Source organism: Rhynchophorus ferrugineus, unplaced genomic scaffold, assembly GCF_030347505.1.
Source record: "Rhynchophorus ferrugineus isolate W39M unplaced genomic scaffold, kcgeb_rfMv2 rfM3, whole genome shotgun sequence".
NCBI classification, from domain to species: domain Eukaryota; kingdom Metazoa; phylum Arthropoda; class Insecta; order Coleoptera; family Curculionidae; genus Rhynchophorus; species Rhynchophorus ferrugineus.
This window is the reverse complement of record NW_027472582.1, coordinates 16923744-16948008: the sequence shown is the minus strand read 5'-3', so window position 1 is coordinate 16948008 and position 24265 is coordinate 16923744. Positions and strand designations below refer to the sequence as shown.

The following is a 24265-nucleotide window of genomic DNA, read 5'->3' as shown; positions in this document are numbered from 1 at the left end:
CGATTAACAAAGTTTCACCGCTCCTCTCCTTCTTCGCCATCTTCGAATTCTCCGTACTTTGATTTTTTGCCTTTTTTCTTGTCGTCGGTTGGTTTTACCTCAATTGGCTCTGGATCCCAATCCTCTTTGCCTTTTACAATATACTCAAATTAAAACAACTAATATCATAACTAAAAATAATTAAATTTTTCAGGAGAGTTGGACTTTTTATTATGGAATATTTGACCGATAGAATGATAATATACATGGTGTATCAAAAGAAAGTTTACATTTAATGCATTATAAATAAATAATTAAGACGCAGCGGCATTTGCTGACCATCTAGAAAAAGCTTTCAAACCAAATTAAATTGATATTAATTATAATTTAATTAGTTACGCCGAAATAAGTAACAGATAACCCATAAATAAGTTACTAAAGTCCCAGGACAATAACTGGAAAAAACTACCAAGAAAGGGTATTATAAAACTCGTCAACTTGAGCAATGCAGTATTTCGGCCAACACATGTCGACTTTTAGAAGATGGTTGAAAATATCATATTTCCAAAACCTGGAATATCACCAGTTGAAATAAAAACCTATAGACCTATCTCGGGTTGAGTTTGTTAACAAACACTCGACAATTGACCGGGTGCATAGAATAACAGATGTAATTGAAAAAGACTATGAAGGATCAAAGGTATTTTATATAAGAACAAACCTTCGATAAAATATGGCATGACGCTCTTGTTCATAAGTAAATATGTGTATGTGCATCTCACGTATAATCAGACCACACTAGTGCCAATAACAATAACTAATAATATCAATTTATATAACAGTAATGCTAAGTATCTGGAATAAGAATCTGTTAACTGGAATTAAAATACATGTAAATGTATATGAAGATTCAGAAATATGCATCATTTGAATAGTATGTTTGAGAAATCATTTATATTTCCACTAGGTCTTTGAGCTATCTGTTCTATTTTATCCCTCGATATTGCTACGTCGATAATGTATATAACATATTTTTTGTCAAATATTTTCAAAAAATATAAATTTAAAATATTTTAATTGCACACTACATTATTACCTTCCAGATAGAATATTAAAAATAATAAGGTGCGATATATACTTTTGGAAAAAGCAGGTAAACAGTATTTTAATAGGAAAATATTTAAAAAAATTCTTTCAGTATAAGAAAATAAAAAGGCAGAAATATAATAAGCTAAATTGATGGCACAAAACAAATATGACAAATGGAAAAGAGAGAAGAGATAAATTTGATTTGTTTCAAAGTTCATCTGAGTTCTTCAGTTCTTGGTGTTGTATATATATATATATATATATATATATATATATATATATATATATATATATATATATATATATATTTATTTATATTTATATTTATTTATTTATAAATTACTATTTATAATATTTAAAAACCAAAATTAGCCAAATGAACTCAACAGTTGTCTAGTCCTAACTAACATTAATTCATTTTCATCATTCAGTTTATATATATATATATATATATATATATATATATATATATATATATAGATATATATAAATATTTTAAATGCCACGCATACTATTAAAAATACTTATTATAAGTGTCAGGCATATCAACTAATTTCGTTGTGCCCATGGCGGTCCATTAACTATTTTAATTTACCTATAACTTGTCCTGTACTATTTCTTGGTTTAGAATCAAACACATAGTATGCTTTGTCATCTCTCCACAACGCTACGGTATAGTTTTTGGTTTCAAGTAACCCCTCCTGGTTGAAGTTCTCATCAGTTTGCTCATCTTTGAACATTGTTTTTATGGAATCCTTGAGCAATTCCTTAATGTTTCCTAAAAGTACGGTTTCGTATTAAATGAAAAATTCTGCGTATGTAGAAATTTGATTACCTGAAGCAATGTCGGAGAATTCCAGTAACAAATTATTGGGCCCTATGTTCAAGTCAGTGATAACATTATCCGACGTGATTTTAACTTCAACCTGTGGTTCTTCCTCTTCTTCTACTACGGCGTCTTGAGTAGGTAGTCCTGGAGTTGCCGCTGGGGCTTCTGCAGCAGGCTGAGTTGTATCGACTGCATCATACCTTATTATGAATCCAGTTTAGAAGTTAATAACATTTATTTTACCAGCAGTTCTATTAGTAGGGGCGTCACCAGCAGCTTTTGTATCTACTGGTTGGGTTGGTGCTTGTGGTGCGGGCGCTGGCTGTGCAGATCCTGGTTGTGTAGCTTCTGCTTGTGCATCTTCCGGTGGTGGTGGAGGTTGTGCGACGTTCATTGATGCTATTAGTTCGTCCTGTGCTTTCGACATTGATTTAATATATAGATCATCACCTAATGTTGATAAAATAAATTCATAACTGCATTTATGTATTATTTATGAATTATTTCACCTTTATCTAATATAGCGTCCATGTCATTCCTAGTCCATTCACTGGAGGGTTTCAGTTTATTGAATCCGATAGCGCTCAGGCACATGGGTACAGTTTGACGTCCGCGGCGTATTTCATACTTTTCGTTTTTCTCGCTGACCCAACTTCGTAATATCGCCGAGTTCTTCTTGAGTTTACTATAGTTGTTGAGAGGAGGAATGACTTTACCACCTTCAAGAGCGTCGTATAGCGTCAATTTAACTTTGGTTATGTTGAAGTAGTCATCTAGATTGGGATCTAGATTTGTTTCGATCATATGAACTAAGTCTTGGATAGTGAGGAAACGCATAGCGCAAGAAGTACCATAACCTAAAAGGTTTAATTGAATTATTATTTTATTCTTCTATTGATAGTTGAATTGTTGTCGGTTTAATTTATAAAAATACTGTGCCCAAAATAACACTTTTTCATTTAGTACTATTGAGTTTTTCAATATATAGAGACACTACTCATAGGATATTCCTTCAAATCAAATTGCATTTCGACATTATTTTTATTGTCCGATTTGAAGAAATGTGTTGTGAATCCCATCTAACCACTTAACACATGGACTGGAAATAGTCCCGGGGCCCGAGCCTAATCCATAGATAGCGCTAGTTTTATTACATTCGACGTTTTTTCAGTTAGCACAAACTTTCAAAAGAAAGTTGTTACATGTTCATGATATTCTACTCATAAGTTTGTCAGTCATTGTGCTAAGAGTGACACTACCTTTGTTATTTTCAAAACTATAGATCAATAACAATTTTGTGTTTTAATTTTACACTGCTTCTTGAGTGGAAAAACCCGTTCAAGCCAAGCAATGGCTTGAATAGTGTTATAAGGAACCGCTCCGCTCCATCAGAAACAACAATAAAACGTTGGTGTTATGACTTCAGACGTGGTCGTAGGGACATTGATGATACTTAACGCAGTGGACATCCAAATGGGGTGGTAACACCAGAAAATATAAAAAAATCGACACAATCGTTTTGAATGATCGAGAAGTGAAGTTAGAGCGGCACTAGAATGATTGTGTGGCTCTTGATTGAGATTACGTTGATGAATAAATCTAATTTGTGTGTTATGTTGATGCTGCTATGCTACGTACCAATTATCGATTTTGGTTTAAACGATGTAAAACTGTATCAATGCAAAGACGGGTCTAGAGGGCCAGAAAGTCCGAAGAGATTGAATTGCAGGAGTTAGTAGCTGAAAACTCCTCTCAAAGTATCAAAATAATAATTTTACACAGCTCTGAAATTCATGAATCAACTGTTTCCATACGTCTATATACGATGGGAATGGTCCAATGGGAAAGGAAGTTGACGAGTATACGAAATTTTTTTAACATCGCGGTTTCATTTGTATGCCCCGAAAATTTCAGCATATATGTAATGTTGATGCCGCTTCGTCATATCCCAATTATCGGTTTTGGTTTAAACGGCGTAAAACTAGTAATTATGATATCAACGCAAAGAAAAGTCTAATGGGCCAAAAAGGAAATTGAATTGCAGGAGTTAGCAACTGAAAACTCCTCTCAAAGTATCAAAATAATTACACAGCTCAGAAATTGATGAATTTACGAAAATTGTTTAAGCATCGCGGTTTCATTGCTTGTCTGGCAAAAATAGAAGAGTTTTTGGTGGCATGGTGCAGAAAAACCATCCACATCAATACCGACGCGGAAAATCGATGGCCATAAGGTCTTGTTGAGCATATGGTGGGATCAGCAAGGTGTAGATTATTATGAACTGCTAAAACCGAGTTAAAGTCATATTGTAGATGTCCACAAACATTAGTTAAATTAAAATATAATGAACGACATATTGCCATAAAAAAGACCAGTAATATGGAGCAATAGATGCAAAGTCAACTCCTTTCATGATAACGCTCCTCCACAGGTTGCAAGACTAGTGAAGAAAACACTGTTGCCTCCCAAATGGAAAATTTTCGACACATAGGGTATTCACCAGATGTAGTGCCTTCTTATTACATAACTTTTTTAAAGCAAAAATATGATGAGACTGCATGCTAGAACCCAATCAATAACATTACCTAACAATGAAATTCAATTGTAGTAATTAAAAATATAGTTTTAATTTATAAAAATAGATATATTAAAACAATTACCTGCTGCTAGTCCTTTTGAATCCCTGCTATATGGATCTAGATAGAAATAAGCACCTTTTCTCAGCCAAAGTGCTATTGATATATCTCTAGTGGTCAGTATACCCATGTCGTTATCAATAAAAAATGTTTCTATAGCCTATAATAGATACGAATAAGCATAAAACTACATAAAATAAATAATTGTCACATTTTTTAAATCATAAGTATCATTTTCTTTGTTGGCAGATATCAAGCCGTTAATGACGCATTCTTCAATTTCCAGCGTGGCTTCTTTAGTTCGGACCTTGAATGTCTTGTTCAGTTCACTCAACATCAAGTGGGAATTAACAAACAGGCTTTTGTCTTGAAGAGTTTTGGTTGATGATTTGTAGATTTTATCTCCAGCCATCAGAATCTAAAACGGTACATATATTTTCATTAATGAATCATTAACAATAAAGCGTTATACTTCATCGACAGTATCGCTAGACCATTCTTGGGGATCGAACATTAGTTGTATGGCTAAAGCCATGACTGCAGTGGCAGGACCTTGAAGATTCCTCGATTCATCTGAGAACCGTGAGCTAGCCTGATTGAAAGTACCTCTTAATATCCATTTGCCTAAAGCTACTCCTGTTGAAGAAAAACGTAGTGTATTATTTAAAGAAACTATTAAAATATTTAAAAAATATAAATTAAGTCTATCCCATGGATTCAATATGGAGCATGGTTGAACAACTATCTTATGAATAATATGTTAGGGTTAAATGGTGTGACGAGTGACACGTCTAGACTTTAGAAGAACTCTTAAAGTTTACTGAACCAATAACATACTCTAATATCAAAAAGGTTGATCTATAAGGCAATTACAAAGTCAATTTGGACTTATGGGGTGCAAATAAGGGGTTGCACTAAAACTTCAAATCAACTAGTCATCCAACGCTGTCAAAACAAGGTTCTTCGATTGATTACCAATGCCTATTGTTACGTAACCAACAAAGAATTGTACAATGACTTGGAAATCAAAAGGTTTTGCGAAGTTATCCAAGATATCGCCATGAAACACGAAAGAAGATGACTAAATCATACTAACGTGGAAGCAATACAACTGCTGGACAGCGCGCAGGATGTCAGGAGATTGATGCGAACCAAACCATACGAACTTATATAAAGTGTAACAATATTTTTAAGTGCTTTAGTGTAAACTATCGCTACAAGTTATTATAATTTTATTATTGAGGAATATATATTGATGTATTTTCTCGCACTCGCCTTGCTTGTGAATTAATCCAAGTACAAATTGGATTATAAGTACAATTAGGATTGTACTAAGCGTATCTAATAAAGATTTTATTAAAAAAAACATTACACAAGCAAACATTGTGTGTCATTGTATTAATACCTACCTTGAAAATTATACCATTCATCTGGTATTTCTTCATAATCTTTAACCAAGACCTTACTTAAATAAAATCGGCTACTTCTCTTTGATTTTTCAGTGTTACTGACATATAAATTAACCAGATCCTTTAGATTTTTAAATCGAGTTACGCACGCAACACCTCTGGGGAGATCTAAGTTTATTATGTTTGTTGTGATTGTTTTATTTTGCACGAGAACTAAAATTAAACAATAATATAATGCAAAACATTAAAATAATTTTAGGTAAAATTTAAATAAATACTGTCAATATTAAGAGATTTTAGTTTATTAATAATTAATATAAATAAGATTGAAATTTAGCCTCGCTTGAAGAACTAATTTAATAAGTTAAGGTTTATAGCTGAAGAACCTTTTATAGTGTTAAATAAACTGAGATTATTTAAAGAAATCAGATATTTGAAGAAAATTTTACGGTTTTAAAAAGATATCAACAGTTGAAGTAAAACAGGATTTCTGTTACATATAATGAACTTTATTTGAAACAATATGCAGAGATTAACTGAAACATAAAATACATTTAATCTATGAAAATACAGAAGATAAACAAAATAATATAAGCACCATGTGATATGGTACATCTTGTTTCACATTGACTTCATGCATAGAATAAAGAAACTTGAAACGTGTGAGGGCGCTTACGAATGCGCTGTATGACAGTTACGGCGAGAAATTTAAAAATGTTTAGCGGGAAAATAAAAAAAAATCTTTAAATTTTACTGGGAACATCAAAAAATAAATACATTTAAATATATTTTATTGATATATTACAATTACATTAATTTTCCTTGACCATAAAGACATTGATATAATCACAGAAATATTTCCACTACCCTAAACACGTAATCCACTGATTATATCTTTCTCTAATATTTTAAACAAACCTAAAACATACATTAAAGTAAGATATTATAACTATTAATGGTTCTGTTGTATTATTTTTTAGAATCAACTGATTTAACAACCTACCTAAATTGAGGTACATTTTATCAAATATGACAACTGCAGTTCGGTCTTTACATTTAAGTTTCTGAACTAACGACCAAAATTAGAGGTTACAACTCCAGCAGCAAAAAGGAGCCTTATTCAGTATCTGCATTAATGTTCTTCTAGAAGGCAAGAAGAATATCTTCGATAACAGTTTATATCTTCTGCCACTGCATTTCAATAAGGGTAAAGCCATTAGTTTTTCATCTAACCTGAAACGAAACTGATGGGACAGGCTGAGTTATCTATAAATGAACATATACATTTCAAGTTAGAACCTCCATTCTCTAATAATAAACATAGGTTTCTTATTATATACTTGCTTCTGATATCTATCAGCCTCAAAACACGTATGCGATTTAATATTGCCATTGGGGGCAAATGTCTTCTAGTAAAGGTAAAGAATCTCAATAAATATTGCTTAATTATTTCAATGCAATAAATCATTATTTAACAAAATACTTACTATTTAAATTACTAGTAGGAATTACATCTTGTTTCAGCCATGGCTTTCCATATTTTGGTCTATAGTCTTCATCTATAAAATGATTACAAACTTTCCTGGACCTACATAAGAGATCATTAGAGATCCCCTTAAAGTTTTCTTTTTATTACACTAATAAATTAAAATACACAAAATAATGTAAAGTAATTATCAAATATATATATAAAAACACATACCGAAAAACTTGACGTAAATATACAATACAAATTATATCATCTAAAAATGGCCGCTAACTGCTTAGGTTAGAATTATTAATACCGAAGCCGAACGAGAGAGAAACACACATATAGCTGCATTTTTCATTTATATTTGGCCGCGTAACGTGGATTCCGAAAAGCTTAACCGTAGGACCCGATTTTTCCATATAACTTTCACTTCTAAATTTCTTTATTCTATGACTTCATGACCGGTAAAATGTGTGATCCCTCGGACTTTTCATGATTAATAGTATCCATGGCAATGATAGCGTACATAAAACATAGTAAAACTTCATCAGCGAGGAGGAATAGTTGACGGAACCCAAAATTAACTGATATATTAAAATGGATTGTGATCAGCCAACGTACGTTAAAACCATAGAGTATATATAGTGGATTTACTTAAATATACGAAACCGAGGAAATGTTTTGTATTTGCATTGACGGACCAATGCAGAGACCACTTTTTTGATTGGTTCGTTTGAATTGGTTTACAAAGGCATTTGATTGGCTCATTTCTATAACGGGATTGTTGGCTTCAGTTTGTTTACGACGCCATTTTTGTGTGTCTAACAAAGTAAAGTCAGCATTTTTGTGTCTTAAAATAATAATTTCTATTTGATTATAAATCATATCTTCATCTCAATCAATCATTCTCAAAATTCTCAAATTTCATTCTTCATTCTCAAAAGTGTTGTGTATCCAGTGTATGGGCGGAAATAAGAAAAACAGCCATAGTTTTCGTTGGAAGAAACAACCCAAGTTAGCTAGATAAGGATGTGTATATGTAACTTAGCACAGCAGTGCTTTTACCTGGTACGTATACAATTATATCTTCATTATCAAAAGTGTTGTGTATCCAGTGTATGTACGGAAATAAAAAAAACAGCCATAGTTTTCGTTGGAAGAAACAACCCAAGTTAGCATATATATAAGATGTGTATATGTAACTTAGCACAGCAGTGTTTTTACCTGGTACGTATACAATTATTTATATAGAGCATTTTACAGGCATTTTACAGGAATATATTGCTTTTTACAGGAATACAACAGAAGAAATCGTGAAAATATTACCCACACTTTAAAACGAAAATGTGTCCAAATTGGGCGATAACAAAATTACATTGATGGTAAATGTGATTATACTAGATGAAAAGATTTTGTTACTCTTTAAAAAGTTATTTGCAAAGTGCTATCAATTTAAAATTAATTATTTTGAAGGGGTTCTTTTTTGTGAAACAAATGTGTATTGATTAAGATACGATACGCTTGTATTGGTTATAATTAATATTTTGGTTTAACGGTCCTTAACGGAGATAAACTGTTCAGTAAGGATGTTAATAAAATACATTCATACAAAATAATATAATACAATTTGTAGACCAACAAGATGAGCTTCATTTTATAGGCAAAAGTTTATTATGGTTGTTTTATTATAGTGTTAATAGATGCTTACGCTGTCTTTTTAACTACTCGATTTTTCCATAATACATTTTTGTGCTGAATAAATAAGTAAAATATTAACAGAGACAGACTTTCAGCTGTGGTGCTCTGCTTTCAGAATGAGGGAACACCAAGATAGACACTTTAATACATCTTATTTGAATTGATAGCACTAAAGAAATATGAAAAAGGGAAAAAGGGCTATTGAAAAAAGCTTTTGATTATATTTGCAACGAGATATGTTATGTTTTTAGTTAGGTTGTAGACATTTTTATATCCGCATTTAATTAATTTTTGTTTATATACAGTATATACATCCATTATATACTTATAACTTTATAAGTATTTTATTTAGTATATTTTTTTTTATCCATTATATACTTATAGCTTTTTGATATTCTATAATTGTATTTATATAGAATTTTATATTAATAAAGGGTTTTGAAAAATTATGTTTTGGTTTTATTTGAAATGTAATTGGCCAGCAGAATGTAAGGCCAGAGTTAGGTCACGTGACTGATAAGCCATCTATAATTTAAGCCAGTCCAAACCTGCGAAAAAGGTGGTGCAACGATCATAAAATCTGGATAATTGACGATGGAAGTATGTGATCTGGTCTGATATGAATCATTGTTTATATTGTTGCCTACAAACTTTTGTCACAAGTAACAAGATGAGGGAGATGATGAGGGGGGAAAGTTCCGATATGACTTGAGCGACAATATCGTGATATTCAGTTGATTCTCTCATTCACATCACTGGTCGAATTATTATAAATGTATTCCATCAAATTGTTGCTAAACACTACAGAAAGTTCAATCTTAGTTTGAAGAGCATCAGAATATCATGAAAGATTTCTCTTAGGTAGGACTAATGTCATATTTCAGCACAATTAGATAACAGGAATTTCATAGCAGAAAGTGAGGTGTAGATGATGGATGTTTTAGTACAAGAATGGAACAATATTCCTAGGATTCCAGGAGTATTCTTAAAGAATTTCGGCTATTTTATAAGAAAATGATTACTTAATACCTTACTCATAAATAAATATTGTGTACATTACAGGTGCTCATATTATTTTGTCCATCCCCTCAAAGTTATAGATAGCTTTAAAAATAAACCTGATATTTCTACAGTTTACAAAATAAATAAGTCAAATCTTGCTACAAAATGAGAACAAGAAATGAGGCCGCTTTTCAACAAATACATTTAATTTTTTCAAGACCTATTTAATCAAGTAACTAACGTTGAAAACTTGTAATTTCACAAAAACTCCACAACCAATATTACGTAAGAAGGTAATGTTTTTTTAAACTTTTTTTTACGAATTAAAAATATTCTTAAACTATTATCTATATCATTACTTTAATACATTAATACAGAAAAAAACTACATGAAAATTTACCTTTTCCATTTTGATCACGTTCGTTGGGATCAAACATATAGTAATAACCATCTTCTAGCCAGACGGCTAGAACTTGAGGCCCTAGTAAGACACAGCAGTCGTAGTCCGCTAAGATTTCATTTAAAGCAGGCTCGAGATCAAGCAGGGTGAATTCTTGACTTTGCATCTGACCAATGATGGCATACTCGTCTATTTCGGGCATGAATAATTTTTTTTCGTATTCGGTTTTTCTTGAGAAGTTTGATAGACGTAAACTATGAGTTCTGGGTATATTGGACATGGCCTCTCTAGAAAATACACGTCAGCATTATTTTGTCACATATAAATAGCTTTCAATGGGTACTTGAATAATCTGTCTCCATATTCCAATAAATTATTAACAATACTTGGTGTCCAGTGTTTTGATTTACATAATCTAAGCATAATGAGAGCTGACATTGCATTACCCATCGACTGTCTACCCACATATTTTGAAAAAGTGGGAATTGTTTGAGCAGTGTTCCCCCGTATGATTTCCATTTTCATATCGGGCACATCTAAAACACGTAAATTTAGTTCCGTATTTCAGTCGAAAGGAGTTTTCAATAGAACCTGTATAGTAAGTGAGCTTAGCTTGTTCTCCTTTAAGATAACTTGGTACCGGCATGGAGTATCTGCACACATCCTCCTTATTGAACGTTCCGTCTCTAATAAAAGATGGACGTCTACTCGGTGGGAACTCATTTGTGATCATTGGTGAAATTTCTTGGATCCTGGTAATCTGTGGGTCTATCGAGTCTTTATCTTCTTTGACATAGTTTTTAAGAGCTTCCAATTTTGGATTTGGAGGAATTGGTACTAAATATTAATAGTATTTTAATTAGTTAACATGAAATTTGTTAATATTACTTCTTTTGCATTTCATTTATGTCATTATTTATATATTACTTTATATTGTATATATATATATATATATATATATATATATATATATATATATATATATATATATAATTCTAACAGGTCATTTGAAAAGTCCCCGGCCTACCATAGTAAAAAACATTTTTTTGGCAAAATTAGTTTCTTTAATCAACATAATTCCCTCGACGACGACGACGACGATCGACGCAAAAACTCGGGTTTATTACGCTTGATCATCCCCAAGCACTGCTCCGAATCGTCAACTCGTCGTTGTTTTGGTCGAAAGTGAGCTTGCGCGGCACTCACTTTGCACAGAGCTTTCTCATTCCCAAATATTCGTGAATGATATGATGTACACGTTCAGTTCATATCTTCAGAGTGTCTGATATTTCATTCAATTTCAATTTAAGGTCATTCGAAATCATTTTGTGGATTTTTTAAGTTGTTAAGTTGCTTCACTCCAATTGCTGTAATTCAAAAACTAAAGATTCAACAGCTGTAAAGCTGAGGGTTGTGGCTAACTAAAAAACATATGGATTTGTAGGATTGTTCGTCAGGTCGGTCGGTCGGTCGAAATGTGTGACTGTCGATGCGATTGTTTGTCTGTATACTCACTACTATTTTTGAAAGGAATTTGCACGAGAACTAAAAACACTGATTGAAGAAATACTTGTTTGTTTAGTTGTAAACTGATACATATGGTCGGCGGGGGAATGGACAGGGTATTATGTGAAAGTGGTACTGTTACAAGGGGGTAGAGAAAAGAAAAGAGAAAAGAGCGAGACGTCGTCGTGGTGGTCTTTTATAGCCTGGAACTGCATGGTCCTAATCCACCGGCGTTGCCAAACTTGAACTTGTTGTAGATGAATACGTGGTGGCCTAAAGGGTCGTGGCGGTCGCCACAGATTTAATTCTAGTAGCACCATCTATGTGTCAGGCCGGGGACTTTTCAATTGACCTGTTATTTATATAAATATACCTAAAAATAACTCATTAAAACAAAAGGTTACGAAACTATAGTGGATAATGTAGACATAAACTATATATAAAACTATTTCCTTGTATCAATAGAAACAAGCACAAATGTTTTTATAAATCTTGTTCATAGAGAAGTTAAGGAAACTCAAATATCAACTATCAGTCAGCAATCAGCAACAAGAAACCCATAGAGAACCCAAATTTAAAATACGCATACGACTGATAGATCTAGTATGATGAATGATGGTCTGATGGTCCATGAAATTTCTGTATGTCTTCGACTGTTACTTGATTACCATTTATTTATCTAATACAAAGTACTATTTACTGAAAATGAAACAATTACGACTTTCTGTTTTCAACAAAATTGTACTTACGATCTTTCTCAATTATATCTATCTTTGTTTGATCCTTAGGCATAACATCTTCAAACTTCTCTGGTGGACTCGTCTTGACCTTAGTGATTCTTGCCACACCACACGGCACCAAATGAATCTTGCTGTAAGGCTTTTTAGCATCAGGAAAGTTGATGTACAGATAATTGACCAACAAAGAAGTCTTTTTAAATCTTCCAACGAATGAGACGCCAGCACCTTCGTATAGATGTTATATTAGGATGTTTTATTTGCTTTATTTTTATACTGTACCTGGGACTCCCATCCATGGATTTCCATTATCGTCATGATCTCCTGGATCAAAATAGTAGAAAACACCATCCTTCTTCCAGATTGCAGCGTATTTTTCATTGATATAGAATATGGCCGAATCATTCTTATCCAGAAAGCTATCGACGACATTTGTTATCAACTCCTTGGCTTTTTCCTCATTGGCTGATGTGAGTTCCGCCATTTGTTTTACGTTTGAATTAACGAAGAGTGTTATTTTATCGTTTCTCAAGAAGAATGAGGTATAAATCTTATCCGGCGGTACTTCAATGAGACACTTATCACCTTGCTGTGTACTTCTGATGTACAACTCGTCTCCTTTTATGATTATCTCGTCTATTAAGTATGAAGTCCATGTAGGCATTTTATATAAACTGGAGTAGACGCATGCTACAGCAGAATTGCATGCTCCTATGAAAAACAGTTAAATTAGTATATATAATAATACACAAAATAACATAAAAATAATTAAATATGGTAATAATAATTTATTATTATACTACAAGAATTGATTAATAAGTAAGAGGTTTTAACAAAAATCATATTTTGGCATAAAATATATTTTATATAAAGACGTGTAATAATAATTATAGGCTTGCATGTATATTGATCAGTTATATCTGTTGGTATACAGTTTTCCGTTTAGTATTACTGAGTTATTCAGTACATCCAAATACTAACCATGTAAAGGTTAAAATTGTATCTTCGAAGTTCATTACGTTTGTAGTTTGATTTCAATAAATCTGCAGTCGAAACCCATAAAACGCTTTTAGAAACTTATGATGATGCTACACTATCATATTCCAATAATAATGTTTAGTTTCACCAATTTAAAAGTAGCAATTTTGATGTCATAGATAGGAAATGTCCTGGGGGGCCAAAAGGGTCCGAAAATTGAGAAAAATTGTAAGACTTATTGAATGAAACCCCAGCTCAAATTCCCAAAGGCTTTCTAGGCAGCTTATTAGTTTATGAATCAATAGTTTCTAGTTATTTGAACTTCATTACCGTTTTGTCGAACCATATTAACATGGGGTTTCGTTGCTGTTCAAGAAAAAAGGAGAGAAATCATTGATCTACACTATGTACAATTCATATTGTAATCAACCTTTTAGTACTAATTGCATTATATTGTATTACAGTTATATGTTAGATTAAAAATGTAAAAATGCCCATTATGGAAGAAGCAAGAAAATTATTTCTAGACTTTTATGTGAAATTATTCGTCCTACGAATTCGAAATTAGTCATGATAAAACTCAACCCATTCCGTATTTTGTATTCACCACAATATCGTATCACATAATATTTTGATAAATATATGATGTTTTTGTAATTTATTTCAAAAATATTTTTTTCACAGTATCATAGTAGTAACAAAATGAAACAGGAGGTATTTAAATGTAAATATGAAGTTCGCACGTGAAATTGTTGAACTTAGTACTTTACCCATTGCTATAGTACTTATACTGTTTATGTGTAATTTCACCAAATAGACTGATTATAAAATGACGTACATCACTGTTTACGACAGTGACTATGGTCAGTATCAGATTAATGGTATTTAACCAATAAAAACTGAATACAATTTATATAACATACGTTAGTATTAAATACGTCTGCTTTATATGCTACAATTTTATTTATTATATCGCAATGAATCATTTTTTATATCCTTATGATTTAAACTCTATTAATTTGTTATTTAATATGTAGAAAATTTTGTTTGCTTAAAAATGAAAATCATCTAAGAAACTTTTATAAAAAGTAATATTGATTTTGCTTTCAGGTCATTTTTTGCTATTAACTTTTTCAACGTGATAACCATTTATTTTGAGATTAAATATCATATCTGTTATAAGTTTTAATCTATTTTACAATTTTTTAAACTGTTCATGAAAGAACATGTTTGTCATTCTCCTTATATCACTCTACACTGCTGACATTCCAACAACAAAAGAAACACTACTTGGAACCTTTGCTGACGACACAATTATTATGGCAAAAGACATATCTCTGTCTAGGGCAATAGAAAAAGTAGAAGTGGCAGTCAACGAAATCTACAAATTGACCAAAGATTGGAAAATTCAACTTAATAGCTCCAAATCTATCCACGTTAATTTTTCATTGCGGCGAAATAATAAAAACTTAATTATATCACTCAATGGGTGCCCGATTCCTTAAGCAGTATCAGCTAATTACCTTGGAATCCATCTTGAGAGTGGATTAAATTGGACACATCTCGTTAGATAAAATACAAAACACCATACTCTCAACTTAACCTAAAATCAAAGAGCTTAATCTATAAGGTGATTATAAAGCCAATTTGGATCTATGGGGTGCAAATATGGGATTGCACTAAAAATTAAAATCAACTAGTCATACAGCGCTGTCAAAACAAGATTCTTCGATTGATTAAGAATGCTTATCGCTACGTAACCAATGAAGAACTGCACGATGACCTGGACATCAAATGTATTTGGGAAGTTATCCAAGATTTCGCCATAACACGAACGAAGATTACTAAATCATATTAACGTGGAAGCAATACAACTGCTGGACAGTACGCAGGATGTCAGGAGATTGAAGCGAACCAAACCATACGAACTTATATAAAGTGTACACCTATAGTATAAACTATTATTATTTATTATTGAGGAATACATATTGATGTATTTTTTCGCACTCGTCTTGCTTGTGAATTAGTCCAAGTACAAACGAAAAGTAGTAATAAATTAATGTATAATTAAGATTGTAGTAAGTGTATCTAATAATGATGTTAACAAACGCGTAATATAGCATTTTGGTATGAATTATTTTTAGGTTAGATGATTTAGGTATAGATGTTAAAATTAGTCACTATTTTCTGCTATATTGGATAATATTATTTTTTCTTGAAAATTGCTCGTTTTTAACATGGATATACATTACCCAATACTGTTAACAATTTTCTTTATTATTAACATCAAAATTAAGAATTCAAAATCGCCTAAATCAAATCTATTCATAAGCTTCAACAAACTTTCTTTTGATTGATTTAATCCAATTAAGTTTATAAAGCTGATAAAAGCTTATTTATTAGCTATTAAAAAGCTTATTAATATGAATATTCATCTGCCTTCAAAATTCCATCCAATAGATGCAGTCTAAGAATTGTTATGTGTTGTTTGAAGCATCTTTATCACGTGATCACCAAAGTTTCGGGCATTTATTCCTTACACCTGTCCTTGTCTTGTTTTTATTTATGAACGACATTTGGATACATATTTGATATGCTTGTTTTACCAATTTTTCAAGCAGGAATCTCAAACACATTATTTATTCTTTTCAATTTGCTATCATGATTTCGTAGATTGAACGCAAAAATAGTAAAAACAACTAACTAGTGACTCCACTTGCCTGGATTATTCCATCTTTTTGGATTCCCTTTGTCTATTAGATGTAGATTTTTACGTAATAATATGCTAATTTTTGTTTCTATTAAAAAATATTCATTATTTATAACTTGTAGTTTGTTACAGTCTATACATTCGTGTTACAAGTTCATGCCATTTCAACAATTACTTTACAAATTATTCTGTATACATTATTATGTGTTTGCTATTGCTTAATTATTAATATCTTAAGATCAGAAGGTAGTGTATTTAAAATTTTACAGAAAGTTTTGAGAAGGTCCCAATTGCATTTGAACTAGTATATTAAATTAAACCGGACCAACAAAGCAAAGTGTTGACGATTTCAAATAACATTTGGAGATGTTCAAGGTTACTAAAAAGGACAATGCACAATAACGTGTAATACAAGAGTTGTCTAAATTAAAACAATTACGTTTCCCATAACCGTATTATTCATATTTGAAAATAATGAACTATTTTTGAAGGAGAGTATGTTGATGAATAAAATCGATTTTTTTAAATAATTTGTCTTCTAAGTTGCATTGGAGGCTTACTGAGGACGTATACTGGAATTACCAAAATCGAAAAAAAGTCAACAAATTTGATGAAATATTAGTTTTGCTCGCTGTGCTATTCAGTGTTAATGATTCGCGAGTTCTTGACAGAAAATCAAACAAACATTGAGGAATAGAGGACAATACCTATAAATTTAATGTCGTTTGCGTAAAAGATCCGAGGAGAACTCCCTCCAGATTTCTAGAGAAACAATTCAATATTCAACACTCACCACTCATCATATTCCGACTATCATATTCACCAAACATCCATGTGATTTTTTTCTGCTCGAAACCAACAATTGTGAAAAATGAATCATTAATGTGATAAAGTAATTTAAATTAAAACATCAATTATTATTACATTACTGGTTAAGGCGACAGTCGCGGGTTCGAATCAAAATGGAGCATGAATGTATTTTATGTTTGTGATTGTAATCGGAAATGTTTTTATAGGCATCGGTGGAAAATCCCACATGGAATAAACAACCCAGTCATGCGAGTAACCGGACTGGGTAAGACCGGATACCTTATGCGATGATCTCTAAGTTGGTCACTGGCCAGTCGGTAGACCTAATGTCCAGGACTGTAGTTCAGAGCCAAATTAAACAGTAAATCCAGTCCAGCTAAACTTTCGTTCTAATATACGTAACAGGTCAATTGAAAAGTCCGTGACCTGACACATAGATGGCCCTACTAGAATCAAACCCATATATTTTTCCCTAACGCTCAAAAGATGCGTGTAAAAATTAGACAGCTGTCGGATTATTAGTTCGTGAATTATAGCATTTTGGGTGAAGCAACTTTTGTTATTGTGAAAAATGGATATAATGCGTGTTGATAAAATATTTCTTTTTGAATGGAAAAATACAATTTGATGCAAAAACTTGGCTTGATGCCGAATTTCCGGACACTGCCCCAGGAAACTCGACCATCAAGGATTGGTATGTTAAGTTCACACGTGGGAAAATGAGCACCGAAGAAGGTGAACGCAGTGAACGCCCAAAAGAGATTGTTGCCGATGAAAATATTTAAAAAATCCACAAAGTAATTTTGAATGACTTTAAATTGAAATTGAATGAAATAGCAGACACTTTAAAGATATCAATAGTGTAAAGTTGGTGTCACGCGAGCTCACTTTTTACCAAAAACAACGACGAGTTAATGATTTGGAGCAGTGTTTGAAGATGATGAAGCGTAATAAACCCTAGTTTTTGCGTCGATATGTGACAATCGATGAAACATGGCTCTATCATTTCATTCCGAAGTCCAATGGACAGTCATCATAATGGACTGTACACGATGAACCTGCTCCAAAGCGTGGGAAAACGCAACAGTCGGCTGGCACTGTTATGGCGTTTGTACCTTGGGATGCGCATGAAATAATTTTCATTGACTACCTTGAAAAAGAGAGGTCCATCAACAGTGTCTATTACATAGCGTTATTGGACCGTTTGAAGGGCGAAATGGGCGGAAAACGGCTGCATTTGAAGAAAAAGAAAATGCTGCTTCACCAGGAAAATGCACCGTGTAAAAAATCCACGAATTTGGCTTCGATTTGCTTCCTCATTCACCATATTCTCCAAATCTGGCCCCCGGCGACTATTTGCTGTTTTCAGATCTCAAGAGAATGCTCGCTGGAAAGAAATGTTAATCGAATGAAGAAGTGATCGACGAAACTGAGGCCTATTTTGATGCAAAGGACAGATTGTACTACAAAAATGGTATAGAAAAGTTGAAGGGTCGCTATAATCAGTGTGTCACTCTTGAAGGGAATTATGTTGAATGAAAAAGAACTAATTTTGCCAAAAAAAATTGTTTTGCTATGGTAGACCGGGGACTTTTCAATTGACCTGTTAAGATAATCAATATATATATATATGGTGTATATATTACCTTGATAACCATTAGATTTGAAGGTAAATCTTTTGTGATATTGGCTAAAATGACCAGTTAAAATTCCTACACCATCATATAGGTCGAACTTGTGCCAAACCTTCTTCAGTGTTGATATAGTCAATTTTTGCGTAATTCCTTCGGGTTTTACGTATTTCGGTGCCATCTTGTGGCGTTTTTTTCGTTTATCCGGTGGTATCCATTTCTTTGTGGGGACAGGCGGATACTGGATATTAGGCTTCTTTGGCTTCGGTTTGGCTTTTGCTTTCGATTTGGTTTTAAACCGTTTCTTCACCTTACTCACTTTAGTATCCGTACTCACCTTACTGTCCTTTTCCACCTTACTGAAATTAAATTGTATAATTAATACTGTGACTTAAACTATAAAAACTTTCAACTTACCTCATGATTAAATGTGAGAAAACTGTGCACGTAAAATTTTTCCAAAAATAATTGACGTTTTTGAAATTAAATTAACAATAACATATTTTTGACAGCGTCAGTTAGTAATAGCACAAAATTTGTATGTCTCCACAAAATTTCGACTGTTCTCTATCAGTTGCTTGTTCTTGTATATAACAATGGCAAATCCAAGGTATATATTTAAAATAAGTTAAATCCATATGACCGAAAATTAATGATCTTTAGTGATTCGGAATCTAAATCCGATGAATCTATTCCGCTGGAGGATCTGCATCCGTATTTAACACGAGACCATGGTGGTGCCGACCCCGTTAAGGTGCAACGGAAAAAAGATAAAATTTTATTTAAAAAGACTTTGGAGGTTATTCCGGAAAAACCAACTATAATCAGTGCTAAAATTACCCCGTCAGTTGGGTAAGATATGTTCGTATATTTAAAATATGTACTTAATCTGTAATTTAGAAAGTGCTGGTTTAGTTATAATTCTTCTAATTTAAATACGAAAAAATATATTACTGATAACATTATTCATTTGTTGGGCATGGTTTTTATTCATGTTTTAAAAATAATTTGTAATTAGCATGCAGGAAAAAACTTATTTATTTAGATTAATCAAAAGTCTACTATCTTTTTTGATTATCTTCAAAAGCATGAAATTTCTGTAAACTAGCTCACGCCTGACATCAATTCTGTGATATTCAAAATGTCTGCTCAATCACGGTCTTCGATATTGTTTCCAACTAACGAGTGACCAACCCAAGGATCTTACATCCTTATATACAAATATATATTAATATCATCCATGCAATCGGTAATCCATCATGATTTTTCAATGTTTTATAATCATTCCTAGGTTTTTAAATTGTTGAAAAAAAATCCTAATAATTGTTCATCAATTTAGTTACCCTTAAATATGTTCTCCTTAACAGGAAAACAGGATATTATCAATGCCATGAAAAAGTTCATTATACTTTAGTTAAAATAAGTAATGAAACGTGTATAGTTTAAAGCTTTTATTTTACTTGAAAACTATATTATTTTAAGGGAAAGTAGTGGCGGCGACCTGTTGGAACGACGGTACAGACAATACTGTAGAACCATTATAATTTTAATATGAACAAAATTCATTATTTTAAATACTTCATTCATCACAGATATTTTTCCGGAACTGCCAGGGCCGTATTAGTCGCGCTATATAACATACCTTTTGAAGGAGCGACCAAAGTGATGTACGTGATCATTGCACCTGGAGAGCATACGGTTATAATAGAATTATTTATGAATATTGATTCTAGCCGGCTTGGTTGGTGCAGCGGTCAAGGCAACAGGACGATCCTAGTATTGCGATAGTCGAGCGTTCGAGGATCCTGGGTATGGTCGTAAATTTATGTTTTTAGTGTAAGAAAGTAAAATCCGGCATTTGGAAAATAATCGCAGTTACGTATGTCTTCTGGGGTGAACTGCAAGTCAGTCCAATCGGTAGGATTAATGCCGAGTACCGTGGTTCGGAGCCTATATTAAACAGTAAGTCCAGTCCTGATAAACTCTCGTTGGTGAAAAGGAGACTCAGAAAATTTTCTCCTAGTTTGTCTTTTATGATTTGCATTTGTGAATTTGTTCCTGTGCACTATTTGTCGAATCTTAAACGAATGACTTCATTTTAAACACGACCTCAGAGAGATCATAAGCATCATATTTGAAGGGCATCAAGCTTACATATGTCAGACTAACACTGTTCAAGTTTCGTAGCCATATAGTAGAACTGGCAAGATAAATGCACGAAAGAAGCAGATTTTAGTTACAATTGTAATATTGTTTTTTCCACGTACGCTATATTACAGAAATAATAATACAGTGGATGCCACTTTCTTCTCCTATATAACTGATTTCAAGTGCTTGAACTTTGCATAATTGCATCCACTACTATGTTAACAGGCAGTGAAGAGACGACATCTGTTTTTAATACTCGAACACAGCTAATGAAACCACCTTAAGATGCCTGGAAAAGCTTAATAATCGTTATGGGAAAATCTTCAGCTTCTAAAACTGCCCAAAACTTGCCAAAAATAAGGGCCAGTGTATGCAGTCGAAAGCAAAACAAAAGTCAATAAAACCGACAATTACTGCCTTTCCACGTCTAATACGTTCCTCCATAAACTGGCGAAGTATCCGTAATCTTATCTACACAACGGCGATTGAGTCTTATAGGTCAATTGAAAAGTCCCCGGCCTGACACCCAGATGGCGCTACCAAAAGCAAATCCATATGTTTTTAGTTAACCCTAATCCTCAAAGGATGCATGTATAAATTTGACAGCTGTCGGATCATTAGTTTGTGAATTTTGGTATTGTGAAATCAATGGATAAGGAATATATATAATATATATATATATATATATATATATATATATATATATATATATATATATATATATATATATATATATATACTATCTACAGTATATAAGTATCAGTAATGAATATCAAAATATCTATAATAATGTTAATTTTATAAAGAAAGCTCCACATCTTCGCCTTCTAGGACTCGAATAGATCTGCAACATACTCCATATCCCAAAGATGAGAAACCCCAACCGACACCTAAGTACGTCGTCCCGAAAACGAAAAAACAAAAAAGATTAATGGAGCAAAACCGTCCCTACACGTACAAGAAATTTTGCAAATACGGTACCACGTCGATGGCCGAACCGATTCCATCGAAAAAAGTCAACGCCAAAGCAAGTACCACTAGGAATCTTAATCACCCATCATTAATTCGTCTTGTAATTACGTCAGTTCGATCTGCCATCGCCGGAAGTGTCCAAAGCGAAGGTGACGCCCAGAAGAGTTACGCCAACATCGAGTTGGCTGTATCCCGATCCGCCAACACGCGACGAGCTCAAACTAAAAAAACCTAAAAGTGGTATAATCATCAACCCGAAAGAAAAACAACAACAGATTTATGATTACGATAGCTTCGATTTGGTTTATAAAAGAAAACCGAGACCAAGTTCTGAGTAAGTACGATGAATAATGTATTAACCGGAAAACATCTAGTTATTACATGCATCAGTAGTTTAGAGTAACTGCTAATTTTGTTAAGAATAAATAAGCGAGGAACGTAAAACTTACTTGTTCCTCGTCTTATTATTGATTATATTTTATTCGGAAAAATATTTTAGAGGTTTGCGTAAAAGGAGTTCACCAGAAAAAGGTGATGGACCTCGTAAGAAGAAAGGTAAGAAGAGGAAGAAAGGAAAGACAAAGGAAACGAAGGAAGATGGTAATGTAACATATATCTGAGCTCCATATTGTTTAACTACATATAAATGTAGATTTATCGCCAGAAGAGAATTTTATCAAACTATTAGAAAAAGAAATCGAAAATGATATACTGCTTGGTCAATATGGTGAGGGTGATACTGGTCCACGAGATTATCTAACAAAACAGTTTCGTCGAAAAGTTGCTATGGTGAGTTATTATTAATTAATATTTTAACCTGAAATGATTTATTGATTTCAAGTGCTTGAAATTCTGCATTTGCTCTAAAGGGATCTTGTTCAAATTTACAATAGTTGGCGATCCATCAGTTGTCGATACATTGTCTTCTATTCATTAATTCTGGGATAGTAAGACTCTGGAATGCATCATAAATGGTGGTAGTATGCTAGAAGCCACAATGCCTCCTTTAACCAACTAGGAGTTTATCTGGACTGGACCTACAGTTTAACGTGTGTCCCGAACCACAGTTCTCGGCATTAAGCTTACCGACTGGCGAGTGACCAACTTATAAATCATCCCAGAAGTCATCCGGTCTTACCCAGCCTGGTTACTGGTGTGACTGGGATTATTTTCCTTGTCGGATTTTGCACTCTTGCCTAGGACAATCACAAACATAAATTTACAACCATACCCCAGCAGAGCATGTTAAATATCTTGGTATGCACTTAGATCGTCGCCTAAGAAGCACATACTCTCTAAACGGAAACAACTTGGACTTAAATTATATCAAATCTATTGACGCATCGGGCGCAAATCCAAGTTATCATTAGATAACAAGGTATTGCTGTATGAGTCTATACTCAAGCCCATTTGGGCATATGGAATCCAACTATGGGGTATCGCTAGCAAATCTAATATATCCATCATTCAACGGTTCCAAAATAAGGTGTTGCGTGCTATTACCTATAACGAGTGTAATTCAACGTGTTTGTGTGAAGTACTTCGAAAGAGTGTCAGTGCATCCTATTGTACTCGCTAATCAGCTACATATGCGACGTGATAGTGAAGTGCGTAGACTAAAACGTTTAACACCACCTGATCTGATTACTAGACATATGTAGACTTTAAAATAAGCTTTAGAATAAGACTAATTAATTAAGATAATATTTTATACAGAAGATTGCTTAATGAAGTGGTTTTCTACATGCCATGTATATATAATATAGACATAAGAAATACTTATTGCCAATAGGGTAGATTATGGACTCGCGAAGAGTAATAAAAAAAAATTATTGGAGACGAAAAGTGTGATAATCCTAAGAGGAAACCAAATATTTCTAGCGCAAAAGTCTCGTATTGTAGATGGTAGGACCAACGCAGCTTTCTACGAGTTGCTAAAACAGCACGTAATTGGACTCCCTGCTACATTAAGGTGCTACCCGACCTATTTTCCAGGTACTGCTTCTTCGGTTTATCTATTCCAGTTGCCAGTAGAAGATCTAGATGAAGATCAGTTTCGTTCTCTTGAATATATCAAAACCGATCTTTTATTCTATATACGAGTATTTCACATATATTTTAAATTGTTCCCTAGTTAATAAATCAATTAATATTTTCACACCTCGCCAGTTTATAGAAGAACGTGCGGAAAACATGAGATTGTCGCTTTTATTGATTTTCGCCCTTCTTTACACACTATACACACTTAACTATACACACT

General features: G+C 32.9%; 2 protein-coding genes across 2 annotated transcripts in view; one reads left to right on the top strand and one right to left on the bottom strand.

Moving 5' to 3' along the window:
• LOC143193632 (uncharacterized) overlaps positions 1-19307 on the bottom strand; it is a 32529-nt gene extending 13222 nt beyond the window's left edge. Inside the window, exons 1-16 of the mRNA XM_076399958.1 lie at positions 19303-19307; positions 18901-19244; positions 13039-13467; positions 12769-12984; positions 11105-11350; positions 10857-11049; positions 10514-10800; positions 5943-6155; positions 5006-5169; positions 4745-4951; positions 4558-4693; positions 2407-2754; positions 2141-2347; positions 1904-2086; positions 1664-1846; positions 19-130 (exon numbers count right to left, since the gene is read on the bottom strand). Coding sequence (XP_076256073.1) covers positions 19-130; positions 1664-1846; positions 1904-2086; positions 2141-2347; positions 2407-2754; positions 4558-4693; positions 4745-4951; positions 5006-5169; positions 5943-6155; positions 10514-10800; positions 10857-11049; positions 11105-11350; positions 12769-12984; positions 13039-13467; positions 18901-19244; positions 19303-19307 — 3473 coding nt within the window. The remainder of the gene's footprint in view (positions 1-18; positions 131-1663; positions 1847-1903; positions 2087-2140; positions 2348-2406; positions 2755-4557; positions 4694-4744; positions 4952-5005; positions 5170-5942; positions 6156-10513; positions 10801-10856; positions 11050-11104; positions 11351-12768; positions 12985-13038; positions 13468-18900; positions 19245-19302) is intronic.
• A 174-nt stretch (positions 19308-19481) lies between these two features.
• Positions 19482-24265, top strand: part of LOC143193631 (uncharacterized) — a 34266-nt gene continuing 29482 nt past the window's right edge. The window contains exons 1-8 of the mRNA XM_076399957.1: positions 19482-19495; positions 19549-19737; positions 20478-20547; positions 20619-20694; positions 21840-22060; positions 22119-22339; positions 22505-22605; positions 22658-22794. Coding sequence (XP_076256072.1) covers positions 19482-19495; positions 19549-19737; positions 20478-20547; positions 20619-20694; positions 21840-22060; positions 22119-22339; positions 22505-22605; positions 22658-22794 — 1029 coding nt within the window. The remainder of the gene's footprint in view (positions 19496-19548; positions 19738-20477; positions 20548-20618; positions 20695-21839; positions 22061-22118; positions 22340-22504; positions 22606-22657; positions 22795-24265) is intronic.